Here is an 11,385-nt window from a genome sequence, read left to right as displayed (position 1 = left end):
ATGGAGATATGAAGACCATCCATGATTTAAAAACAAAAAGCTCTATGAGCTCTATGAGCTCAGTGAGCTCATAGAGCTCATAGAGTGTTTCAAGTAATGATGCTGGCCATTTAATATGCATTTCCAAAAATGTATATACATATTATCTTTGCACTTCTGCATCCTTAGGAGAATAAAATCATTCAAACATTTAATTTTCTCCACCCAATGTGTAGAGGGTGCACAGCAAAAAGACTCAATTTGCTCACAGAGCTCTGAGAGCTCTGAGAGCTCCAAGAGCTCCCTACCAAGTTTGCTGATGGAGTTCAAGGAGTTTGGTTCCTCGAGCAATTGCCTTCCAGATGGTATTTATCTGGGAGTTCCAGTTCCTCTGAGCTAGGACTGGGTTGTTTCTTTCTTTGGTATTTCTACCAAAGCATCGGTGACTTTATCATTCACCATGTTTATGGCCTTCCCAACGAAAGAGCCAGAGAAGAAAGGAAAAAACATGAGGGACTGGAGCGCTTCCAGACACGTGGAGTCTCCTCAGTCTGAGGAGTTAAAACTATAGCATATTACTATAGGTCGATGGTCAGGTAGACCTTCGAAAACCTCTCAGTATGAGAGGAAGGCTGCCAATAGTTGGCGGCAAGATTGTGCAGACTGGGTTGTCTGCACAAGTGGGAGTTAGGATCTCTACTTGATCTTATCTGCCAATTCTTGGTCCTCCTTCAAGTACGAGGAGGGCTGATTGGCCTTGTCGGCCAATCGTGCATGATGCAACCCAGTATTTCTACTGGGGAGTGGGCGGATTGTGGCCGCTAGCCAGCCGAGTGTAAACTCCACCCAGAGCTCATCTTCTTCTGGAGACTCAGGGGTGGTTTCTTCCAAAGGGTCCTCCTTCAGTGGGTCTCCCTCCGAGGTTTTTTTCTTGGGGGTGTCTCTCTTTGGTGTCGTCACCAAAGAGTTGGTAGTTCTTTTTTTGGTCTGGCTTATCGCCAGTTTTAGTGTATTTTTTTCGTCATTGTTTTCAATGACGTTGGGTCTTGGGGCCATTATTGTGGTCCCAACGCTGATGTCCTCGCCCTTTCTTCTGGGTGAGTAGTGAGGTCCCTTGTTTGGGTCCTCTGGTTCAAAGTCATTGGAGGTGTCCTCCACTTCGAAATTACCAGAGATATTCTCCGGTTCTTCTTTGTCGGAGTCGTCTCCAACTTCACCTTCTGTTTTGTAGTCGACTTCCCTGGCGATCCTGTGCCTTGGGTTTCTGTCTCCTACTAACTGGTGCTCAGGGCAGCTCTTTGCCTGCTCTGGTATTCCGCAATTATTGCGTACTTGTGCCGGCCTTTGGTCGGTGTTCCCTGATTGCTTCAGGGAGGATTCGCCTTTCCATTTGGGTTTAGGGTCTTGCACATTGGCTCTTGCCTCTGTGTGTTTCTCTCTTCCTGCCTGGTTGGGCTTTCCGCGATTTGTGGTCGCAGTGGTTTCCGGTCTGGCATAGCATTCTGGCCTGTAGGCTGGAGCTATCCTCAGCCTATTTTTCATCTCATCCATGCGAGATGTTGTTCTGAACATCTCCTCGAGAGAGGAGAATCCCATTTTGATTATTTCCTCCTTGCATTCAGGGAGGATGTTTTCCAGAAACCTAGCATTAAGCGATGGTTCTGGGTAGGACTGTCTGGGTTCTTTTCCTGCATTGTGCTTCACATTGCAGTATTTTTCCATCACCTTCAATGTGGCGGGCTCCTTGATGTATGTCCTCATTAGAGTATCGAGAACTTCAAGAAATTTCCCTCCTTTATTTCTAAGGGGGGCTTCTTCACGGAGTTTTAGTCCGTGTGAGAGTGCAGGCTCTGCCAATCCACCAATGAGACAATCCAGATGGATTTCATTGTAGTGTGCACCTCTATATCCTCGTGATGTGAGGAATCCTAGCAGTGTGGTGTACCACTGCCAGAAATTTTCTGTATCGTTTTCGCCTGACCACTTCATGTCAGGGAGTCGAGTAGGACCGTTATTTAACCAGTCCCACTTCACCCTGTCTATGTGCAGGGTGAAAGTTAGAAGTTCGGCCATCCGTGTGGCCTTGTGGTACCATCTTTTGAGGTGCCTGTTATCCTTCAGCAATGTTTTGCTGGGAGTTTTCCTTGTGAAGTTTTCACAAGGGTTTGTTTGGTTCTCTCCAGCATTACTGGAGGGGTTTTGTGGAAGGTTACTTCCACTTATCCTTTGCCTGGGTGAAGTGACCAAGGAGGGCCATTTATCGCCTAAGATGGGGCCTAGTGTTGATGGTTGCCCGCTCATTTGTGGGTTCTCCTTACTAGGCTCCTTCTTCTGCAACGTTGCACTCCTACAGACTTCGGTGACCTCATCCGAAGTTGGTGACTTCGCTTTTTTGTGCAAAGGTTTTGGGTTCGGCCTTGGCAGCAGTGGCTTCCCCTGAGCCTCTGTGCTCTCTGAGCATCGGCCCTTGACCTTTTCTCCTATTATTTCTCGGGCCTTTAGCCTGAGAAGGAGTTCTTCATTATTTCCTGTCCTCCATTCGGATGGGACCTGGAAGAAGTCCAGAAGTTTCTCAGACAGTCGACTTCGGGGAGCTTCCCCATCCTCCTGCACCTGGTCCCTTTGCTGTGTCCATGCTGGGTCCAAGGCCATCTGAGGACAGTCCGGAAGTGGGCTCAACCTGTGAGTCTGTGTCGATCTGGATGGCATGGCCTTTATATCCATGTTGGAGTGTGTACACTCGTTCTCAGACAGAGCGCTGAGTGCCTCACAGTGGTTGTGAGATGGTATCGGTGGTGTGGAAGTTTTTTCCACATTTCCTCCACTCAGGACTAACTCCCTGCACAAGCGGGGGTCGTCCCATGAGGGTTTTTGATGATTCCCAGTCTTATAGACGGGGGTTTGAACTGGCTCATGCCTAGGCGGCGAGCTGGGTGTCTCACTATAGTTGCAAGACGGTAACGACGATGTGGAGGTTTTTTCCACATTTTTTGCAATCAAAGACGGCTCCCTGTGCAAGCAGGAGTTGTTGTTCGATTGTTTTGCACAATTCCCAGTCACATAGACCGGGGAGTGAACCAGCATGCTGCGATTTTGCCGGCTGGACGTCTCACAGTTAGTGCGAGACGATGTAGACGATGTGGAAGTTTTTTCCACATTTTTTGCGATCACAAATGGCTCCCTGTGTTGGCAGGAGTTGTCGTTTGATCGATTTGCACAACTACCAGTCGCATAGACTGGGGAGTGAACCGGCTTGCTGCTATATCGCAAGCTGGGCGTCTCGCGGCTGACGCGAGACGGTTCCGTAGATGTGGACGATTTTTCCACATTTTTTGGAACTCCAAACGGTTCCCTGCGCCAGCAGGAATGGTCATTTGGTTGTTTATGACAACTTCCAGTCGCATAGACTGGGGAGTGAACCAGATTGCTGCTATATTGCAATCTGGACGTCTCGCATTTAATGCGAGACGATGCTGGACATGTGGAAGATTTTTCCACGTTTTTTGGGATCAAAAACGGCTCCCTGTGCCAGTGGGAGTGATCGTTTGATGGTTTTGTGTAACTCCCAGTCAAATAGACTTGGGAGTGAACCAGCTTGCTGCAATCTTGCAAGCTGGATGTCATGCGGGTGACTCAAGACGATGTGGACAATTTTTCCACATTGCTTGGGGCCACAAACGGCCCCCTGCGCCAGCAGGAGTTACTGCTGTTGTTGTCAGTGTCTTGCACCAAGTGGGAGGTTCCCTGAGGATAATGGGGCTCAGGGACTTCTTTTGGCGTGTCTGACCCAGCCCTTAAGGCTGTTAGTGTGGCAGCCGCGTGCTTACATGTGCGCATGTTTGCCTCCTCACCCAGTGGTGAGAACTCTCTCTTTCTAGGAGAGATCATGTTGGCACATGGGGTTCTAAGGGTATTGTTCCCCACATTTACCCCATGTAAGTTTTTGGGATCCTCAGGGTTTGTCCCTGAGGTCCTACCAATATGTGGCAGGTCTTCATCATCTGATGATGATGCAGTGTTTAGGTTATCTCCCAAATTGGGAGATCGCAGCTTTTTAACAAAGCCACCCTTTGTTCTCGCTGCAGATGCGAGCTTCCCCGTTTGGGGGTATGACAGTGCCATGTCAGGCGCCGTCCCCAGAACAGATGTAAAAAGGATGTGTAGATTAGTTTTAATCACACCTCATGCACTTAAAAAAGTGTGAGGTCTGTGGGGCTCGCTCAGGTCACCAGGCCGTAAGTGTCACAAAGGTGTGGGTATTACAGGGTGATAAGCGATGGGTTTTCACCCGTCGCCTGTCACATGACACTAATCTACAACGGGACTACATGTAATGGGGGCCCGGGCTTGTGCCCTGACATTGAGCTCCCATTCCTATCCTTCCTGTAGTACCCTACTGGGTCCTACAACCCTTCTCCTTCTGGGAGGGAGAAGTGACCCAGGCAGCCCCAGGATGCCTGGCCACGTACCCACAGGCCCAAATTCCCACGGTCACTCACTACCGTGCACTGGTCAACCAACCTGCCTGTCCCAACAAATCCCGCTACTGGTACGCTCCCTTGAGCACCAAGTAACCGATAGACAACCACTGGGCTACTCCCTCAAGGAGTGCCAACTACCCATGCTACCGGTACGCTCACATGAGCACCAAGTCACCGCTAGCCAACTGTTAGATGGCTCCCTCAAGGAGTCACCATTATACCTGCTGCCAGTACGCTCCTTGGAGCGCCAAGTTGCCGCTAGCCAATTGTTAGGTGGCTCCCTCAAGGAGCCCCCATTATACCTGCTGCTGGTACGCTCCTCGGAGTGCCAAGTTACCGTTAGCATGACACCACACCCACTGTCGGTATGCTCCTCGGAGCACCAAGTTACCGTTAGTACACCCGGTCTCAGATCTCCTCCTGCTCTCCCTTCATCGGCTACGCAGCCACTCCTGTCCGTGAGCAGAATGGCTCAGGTTAGGTTCCCCGGAACCCATTCCTGTAACAGTCCCCTTGCTGCAGCACGTTTGAGATGTACGTGCCCCATGGAGTGGCAAATGCAGTGTGTGGAACACAGTCAAGTTCCACACGTATTTGCCCATATGCATTGGTCATATCGATTTTCGATCGATATGAGTTCCTTGCCAGACTGTCCATTATGGATCTCATGTCCGGCATCGGTGTGACATCGAGGATCGTATCCACATTACGATTCCTCATGTCTATGACAGTTCTTAGAGAGCTGTCCTTCTTTGCAAGGCAGAGCAATGGGCATGCCATGGCAGCGGGACATCTAACCCACCACCCAGCATGCTCGTCCTGAAGAGCCTTCTCTCATAGCTGTTGCTCGAGAGCCTGAGGACACATAGCGTGCCACTCATTGTACCGCTTCATGGGATCGATAAGATCGATCCTATGGTTAACTTCACAGAAAGGAGGCAAGACCTCAGGTGCAGGTGCCATGATGTCTTCAAAACACATCCTCCACCAATTGCAGAGGGGAATGAAACCATCGTCCGTCATTGGGCGATGTTCCAGATGAGAACAATCAGGTAATTGTCCTGACTTTGGGTCAGGCCAGTGTTCTGGAAAATTATGTGGCATCCTGTGTTGAAGTGGCATTCCGATGCCCTTTGTTGCCACGGTTATTGTTCCCTTTTATGGGAAGTTTTATTGCTTTAACGCTTTGGCCTTTGTTCCTTTGCACCACACAGAAATGTATATAAGTGTGCTCCATCATGTACTTTATCTAGGATAACATCTAATGACACTGTGATATCGTGCTCAGAGGATCGGGCTACAATGCCGCAAAAATAACATCCTGTACAGACGACACGTAAGAAGATCCCCTCATAGTGGCTATACTATGAGGGTTGGGCTCCTCCCTAGAGGGGTGATCGGGCAGCGAAGTTGGCTTTGCCTTACCAAGTCACAATTGCTGTGTGCTTGGCAATTTGGATGCCCAATTATTTGAGGGTGAAGCCTTCTTAACTAGGCTTGAATTGTGTCAGCAGGCCTGGCACCCAGTCGAGATAAAGGAACGTCAAATGAAGGGAGTTGGCCTCCATGGATGTGGATGATGTGCTTGCCAAAGTTAAGCATCACCTTATTCGTGTTCAACCATGGAGCACCTAATATAGCATCATACCTTTCGATGTTTACAACATCGAAACAGTGCTTCTTATTCTGACCTAATATCTTCAGGTCAACATTCGTTCCATAGTAAATGCAGGAACGACTCCCTTTGGTACCCATTTGGAGTACCAAAGGGTTTGGTAGCTCCAGCAGAGGGATGTGGCATGCCCTGACAAAGTCAGGGGACAGTGCATCCGTCTCTGCTCCACTATCAAACAGGGTGAATGCTCTGGTCCCATTGATTTCAACGAGACCAGTCAGAATGCGGCACAAGTCTGCACTCCGATCTGTAGGGTATTTACCCACCTCTCACGATAGTCTAAACTTTGCGTCAAACATGGGCGGGTTTTTTTTTGAAATTTTAGCAGGAACCGTTTCAGTTTCCTGCTTGCAAGGGGGTAACTGGCCCTCAGTCTTGAATCGACGAACGGGTTCGTCAACCAGTTCAGTGTAGATTTCTTCTTCACTCAGGAGTTTCTCCACTCTCTGAGCCGAAGCGAGTTTTAGGGCATAATTGTCCTCAGATGGGTCCACAAATGTCATCCCTCATTGACCCACATGCCCAAAGGCGACCTCACCTTCAGGCTCACTTTCTAACTCATCCTGAGGATCAGGGTGTTCATATGGATCATCGATGAGGTGGTTGTTGGAGTGCAGCATGCATTCCGGAGGTTTCTGACCAGGTGACTTTCACCTGACCTGTAAATGAATACTTTTCCCTTTTCTATTATTGCGGAATTATCCGCTACCGACTATATGGACATACCCGCTCTTTCTATTCATTTCCTTTTTCCTCAGTTCTCCACGCTATTCAGCTTGAGACTGAGGTCAGTACTTTCTTTCATTCTAATTTCCCTTCATATCTAAATGTGTGTTAAACTACACTAGGTAATGTTAACAAGTTCTCCATGCTATTCAGCTTGAGACTGAGTTAAACTATGCTAGTATTTTCACAGTGGTCATCCCCTTCATCGATAGCAGCCACTGGGTCATCTGGAGACTCCCCAGATGGCTCTTCTTCTTCCACCCCAGCTTCTGTTGCTGCGGTGTCGTCATCCGTGCCTTCATCAATCCCCAGAGCGAAAAGTTTGGCTCTAGGTGGGTGATTTGGGCATTGGAATGAATACCCGACTTTGCCACATTTGTAGCAAAGTGGGTTACCCTTTGCATCCTTCGAGGGACGATGTTGATAACTGGAAGATCCGGTATTCGAAGCATACCGGTTATTATTTGGAGGAGGCACCTGGGTAGGTGCCTCAGTCTGGGTTCTTGATGATGAAGCCACTGAAGGTTTCGTCACCACCTGTGTTTTCTTAGCACTATAGGCTAAAGATGGAGGGAAACTACGTGTTGTAGTTACCCTTGAAGTGGAGGTCGCCACCCCTTTTGTTGAAGGGGCAGCACTGTGAGAGCCACTCGATTTTATTTTTGAGGGATTTGTGAATTTGGAGGGTGTCAGTCCTCCCCTATATGCGTTGATGGCATGCATGGAATCATACGCATGGTCTACACATAATACTGCAGTCCAAAGGTCATCTTTGGACAAGAAATTGACTGAAATTTGGTCATGCATTAGTAGCTCTTCCTTCATGTATAAAGGTAGAGTGTTCAAGAAACGCTCATTGAAACTAACCTGGTCAGGGCGAGTTATCATCTTCTCCAATGCTCAGAGAAGCTGAGTATAGAAGTGCTTTATTCCTTTGGAGGAATCATATGCAAGGGTTTTGAAGAGTTTGGTGGCAGGAACTGCTGCCGATCTCTTCACGTATGTTAACATCAGCTTGTTTAACAGCTGAATGAAGGTAGGGGTCGACCCCTCCTCAAAACCTTGCTTCATATCATGAAGCATGATTTGTTTGGGGTCACCATCTAAGGCGCGAGCTAGAGCATCTATATGAAGCTCGTTATAGCTTGTGCCTTTCCACCCATTTCCTGATATCCAGGAAGTGAGCTCCACCAGCCAGTTCTCAAATTTTTCGAGATCATTTTCCCCAGACCACAAAGTGGTGGGGAATGGCACAGAGTTCTTTTTCAGTAACTCTGGTTTTACGTCAGCTGGGAGAGGTGTTAGGATACGAGCCTTTACAAGGTTCGATACCCTTCTTACAAGATCACCCATGAAACCCTCCGGGTCTCCAGGGGTCATACTGTTAGGGTCCCTGGAATAGGACCTAAGAGTAGTTTTGATGAACCCATCATTTGGGTTGGCAGCACTTGCCATCCTCGGAACAATTGAGCTCATTGCCCGAAGAGGGTTCAGATTGTTGCTGAACTCTCTTTTCATGGGAGAAATTAGGTTTATCAGGGCCTCAACCTGAGGACCCAGCATATGATGAATGGTAGGCTGGGGAGTCAAAACTTCTCATCTCAGCTCCTGCTCTCATTCATGTTGTTTACTAGGCCAATTAAGGTGGCCACGTCGCTGTCACCACCACCAGGAGACACTTGTGCCCTGAACCGCCCATAGGTATTTAACCTACTCTGCAGTTCTCAAGCATGGCCTCAGCGTTCTGATTCAAGACTGTGTGGCATATAGACATATGCCGCATTGTCATCCTGTCAGGGCACAGACAGTTATCCGGCCGGCCCGGACCCCTATCCAGATAGGTTGAGTACCCATAAGTCGATATCTGCATGTGATTTGCCATAGTTAGAACACAGGCTGTATTCAATGTGCTATTTCCACTATCACGTCATCCCTTACCCGTTATCGCCCCCTTATCCGCATGATCTATTCCCCTATCTCATGTCGCTTCTCTATCGGCTACCATGTGTTCCCAATGTAGCTGTGCTCTTATGAGTTGTGGAACTCATGTATATAAGGCCTTATCGCCAGCTGGGTTGACCCCCCAGCTTCTACAATGACTAGTTTCCCAGGGAGATCCTGTTGGAATTTGCACATGGTCTTTTAGGGAAACCTAAAAGTTGGACATACTGGGAATCGAACTCCAGTCCTCTGGATCGTGAACTCAGTGTGCACAGCCATTACACCATATGCCCTGTTAGGCTGAGGTGGTTATTTCAACAGATCCTTACACACAAACTGATGTGTGGACTCTGACACATCCACTCATGTCCTATATTCCTTGGATGCTTCACTCGGTGCAGGAGTAGCAAAGAGGTGTCTTTGCTTCCTCTTGATTTTGCCTCACCAGTTGACCACAATGGCCGAACCGGTTCCACAATGAGATATACGAGGCAATCCTGCCTCAACATCTGCATTTTCAGAATCTGATGAACTAATGAAAACCACAGGTGGTTCTCGAGAGTGTCATATCCATCCCCGGCCATCGACTTCCGGTCCCTCCGACTATTCCGTTCTAACTCCGCTCCTCCCTCACCAACCTCGGAGCCCTCGTATTCCGCAAACCTCTCGGTACCCCTCAATGGTCACCACCCCCTCATTTCAATTTATTACCTACGCCTCCCTAAGTACGGAGCCCCGAAGACTTCCGGACAGCTCCGACGTCTGCTAGCGCACCCCCGCCTCCGCTGGGCAATACACTCGCCTGCCCTGCAGAGCCCACCTTCGGGCCTATCCCTCCTTTCTGTTTCTGGGTTAACGCCTGCCTTTCCGTTAACCCTGCGAACCGACTCGTCGGTAATATTCAGTCGGCTAATGTTTAAACCCCGTTAGCTCCGCTCCGTTCGGCTCCGCCAATTGCGGAACCGTCCCCGCTGTAACCGTATATATATCCCACTTGTACATAGGTTACGCCCCAGTAGAAAAATCAACTAGAGTTACCCCCCTAGGTTCTAATTGCCAGTCAGTAAGTTAGGGCACGGATGTGTCACTAGGCACAGCGCTCTTGGCAGAAGTCGCTGAGGCCGAAGCCCTCCGTTACGGAGACATTCCCTCGTCTTGAACCCGGTCTCTGACAGAGAGTTTAAATGAGATGTGTTCAGTTGTTCCACAACTGTCATGACTGCCTGCCCCAACATTTCGATGATGGTCTTCTGTAAACCCTCACTCCTGTTAGCCTCATCATCAGGAGGTCGATTCCGTGGCTTGAGAAAGTGATCAGGTTCGTTATGATCCTTGTTCACCCATTTCTCTTTCAAATGGGAAGGTATCCGCATCGGTGATGAGGCGGATCCCTCACTTTCTGGGTCAGGGTATATAGTGGCCATCCATATTCCAGGATCCCCTGAACCTGGGACATGGACAAACTCGGGTAGGCCATTGTTGTCATGCAGATTCCGAGTCATTGTAACCATGGGAAAAGTCCCTTGGTCACACAGCATCTGTTTAGACGCCCTAGGGCTCATCTGGTGTGAGGTCTTTGGGTAGCTCAGCACACAAGGCCATAAGTGATACAAGTTTGTGTATTTTATGGTGGTGTGTAAGCAGTTACCCGGAGGTTCCCACTTGCCCATGTGACTATATGTATCTAATTTACATGTGGCTCGGGGTTTGGGGCTATTGCCCTGACATTCTCCCCCCTTGCGTTGCATTTGCGATGCATACAAGGTTGATAGTGAATAAAACAGAGTTTTAATAATTGATTTACATTGAGTTTGGAATTATCAATGAGTGTTTTGTTGTCACCACTTTAAAGTGGGCGATTTTGTACATGTCAGTGAAGAAAAGAGAGGGGGTTTAAGGAATGAATGAGTGTGGGCCGTTACTTTGAAGTGAACGGCGATACATTGGTATCGCAGGGAGAGAAAAAAAAATGGTGGAGTTTGTCGAAAATGAATTTCGACCCAAAGGTTGTATGTCTTTGGTGTTCCTCACTTGTTCTGTGAGGGTTCGTGTGTAAGTGGTGTTTACACACGAGTGGTGGTGGATGTGGGTCTTTTGATGGAGTGGAGATTTCCATAATTGTTACTTGCGGTTCCTCACATACAGTATTGTGTGCAGGGCCTCGAGTTGGGGGAAGGTGTTTTCATGGGCACCTCAATGGCATATTACCATGTCACTTTCCCCTCTCTCAAGGGTGGAGTCATTGCCCCGGAGGAGGGTTTTCCTCCAGGTTGTTCATCTGGACATCCGATTGCTGCGTCGGATGCGATGATGTAGCCTGGGCTACATTGTCGGGCTGTGGGCTCGACGAAGTGGGTGCTCCCTGGGTGGGAGCAGGTTGTTGTGTTCCTGAGCTGCTTGGCTCAGGTGTAGAGTACAGTAGGTCTACCATTCTTCCCGTGGGGAAGGGTGGTCATTGGGCTGGTTGTCCAGCATGGAGACTTGCATCTCTTTCCCGGTATTTGGAAGCTTTTGCTTCCCATTCCGCAGTTCTTGCAGCACATTCCTCAGGAGTCCTGAGTGGTTTGAACTGGGACTTTAAGT

At 48.8% G+C, this 11,385-nt stretch overlaps 2 protein-coding genes and 1 non-coding gene across 3 annotated transcripts; all 3 read right to left on the bottom strand.

The window, feature by feature from the left end:
• Window positions 1-675: 675 nt before the first annotated feature.
• EI90DRAFT_3024532 (uncharacterized protein) lies at window positions 676-4,101 on the bottom strand (the record flags this gene model as incomplete). Its single annotated transcript, XM_039057899.1, has 2 exons — window positions 676-3,584; window positions 3,807-4,101. 2 exons carry the CDS (start codon window positions 4,099-4,101, stop codon window positions 676-678), a joined length of 3,204 nt encoding a protein of 1,067 aa, XP_038907608.1.
• Window positions 4,102-9,021: 4,920 nt separating this feature from the next.
• EI90DRAFT_t332 lies at window positions 9,022-9,095 on the bottom strand. Its single transcript has one exon. It is a non-coding gene; the product is annotated as a tRNA-Val (tRNA).
• An 841-nt stretch (window positions 9,096-9,936) lies between these two features.
• Window positions 9,937-10,304, bottom strand: EI90DRAFT_3139742 (uncharacterized protein; the record flags this gene model as incomplete). The annotated part of the gene is made up of 2 exons (XM_039064939.1): window positions 9,937-9,970; window positions 10,036-10,304. 2 exons carry the CDS (start codon window positions 10,302-10,304, stop codon window positions 9,937-9,939), a joined length of 303 nt encoding a protein of 100 aa, XP_038907607.1.
• Window positions 10,305-11,385: the final 1,081 nt, after the last annotated feature.

This window comes from Cantharellus anzutake (assembly GCF_015039405.1).
Source record: "Cantharellus anzutake strain C23 chromosome Unknown EI90scaffold_282, whole genome shotgun sequence".
NCBI classification, from domain to species: domain Eukaryota; kingdom Fungi; phylum Basidiomycota; class Agaricomycetes; order Cantharellales; family Hydnaceae; genus Cantharellus; species Cantharellus anzutake.
The sequence above is the reverse complement of the archived record's forward strand: the minus strand, read 5'-3'. Positions and strand labels throughout refer to the sequence as shown.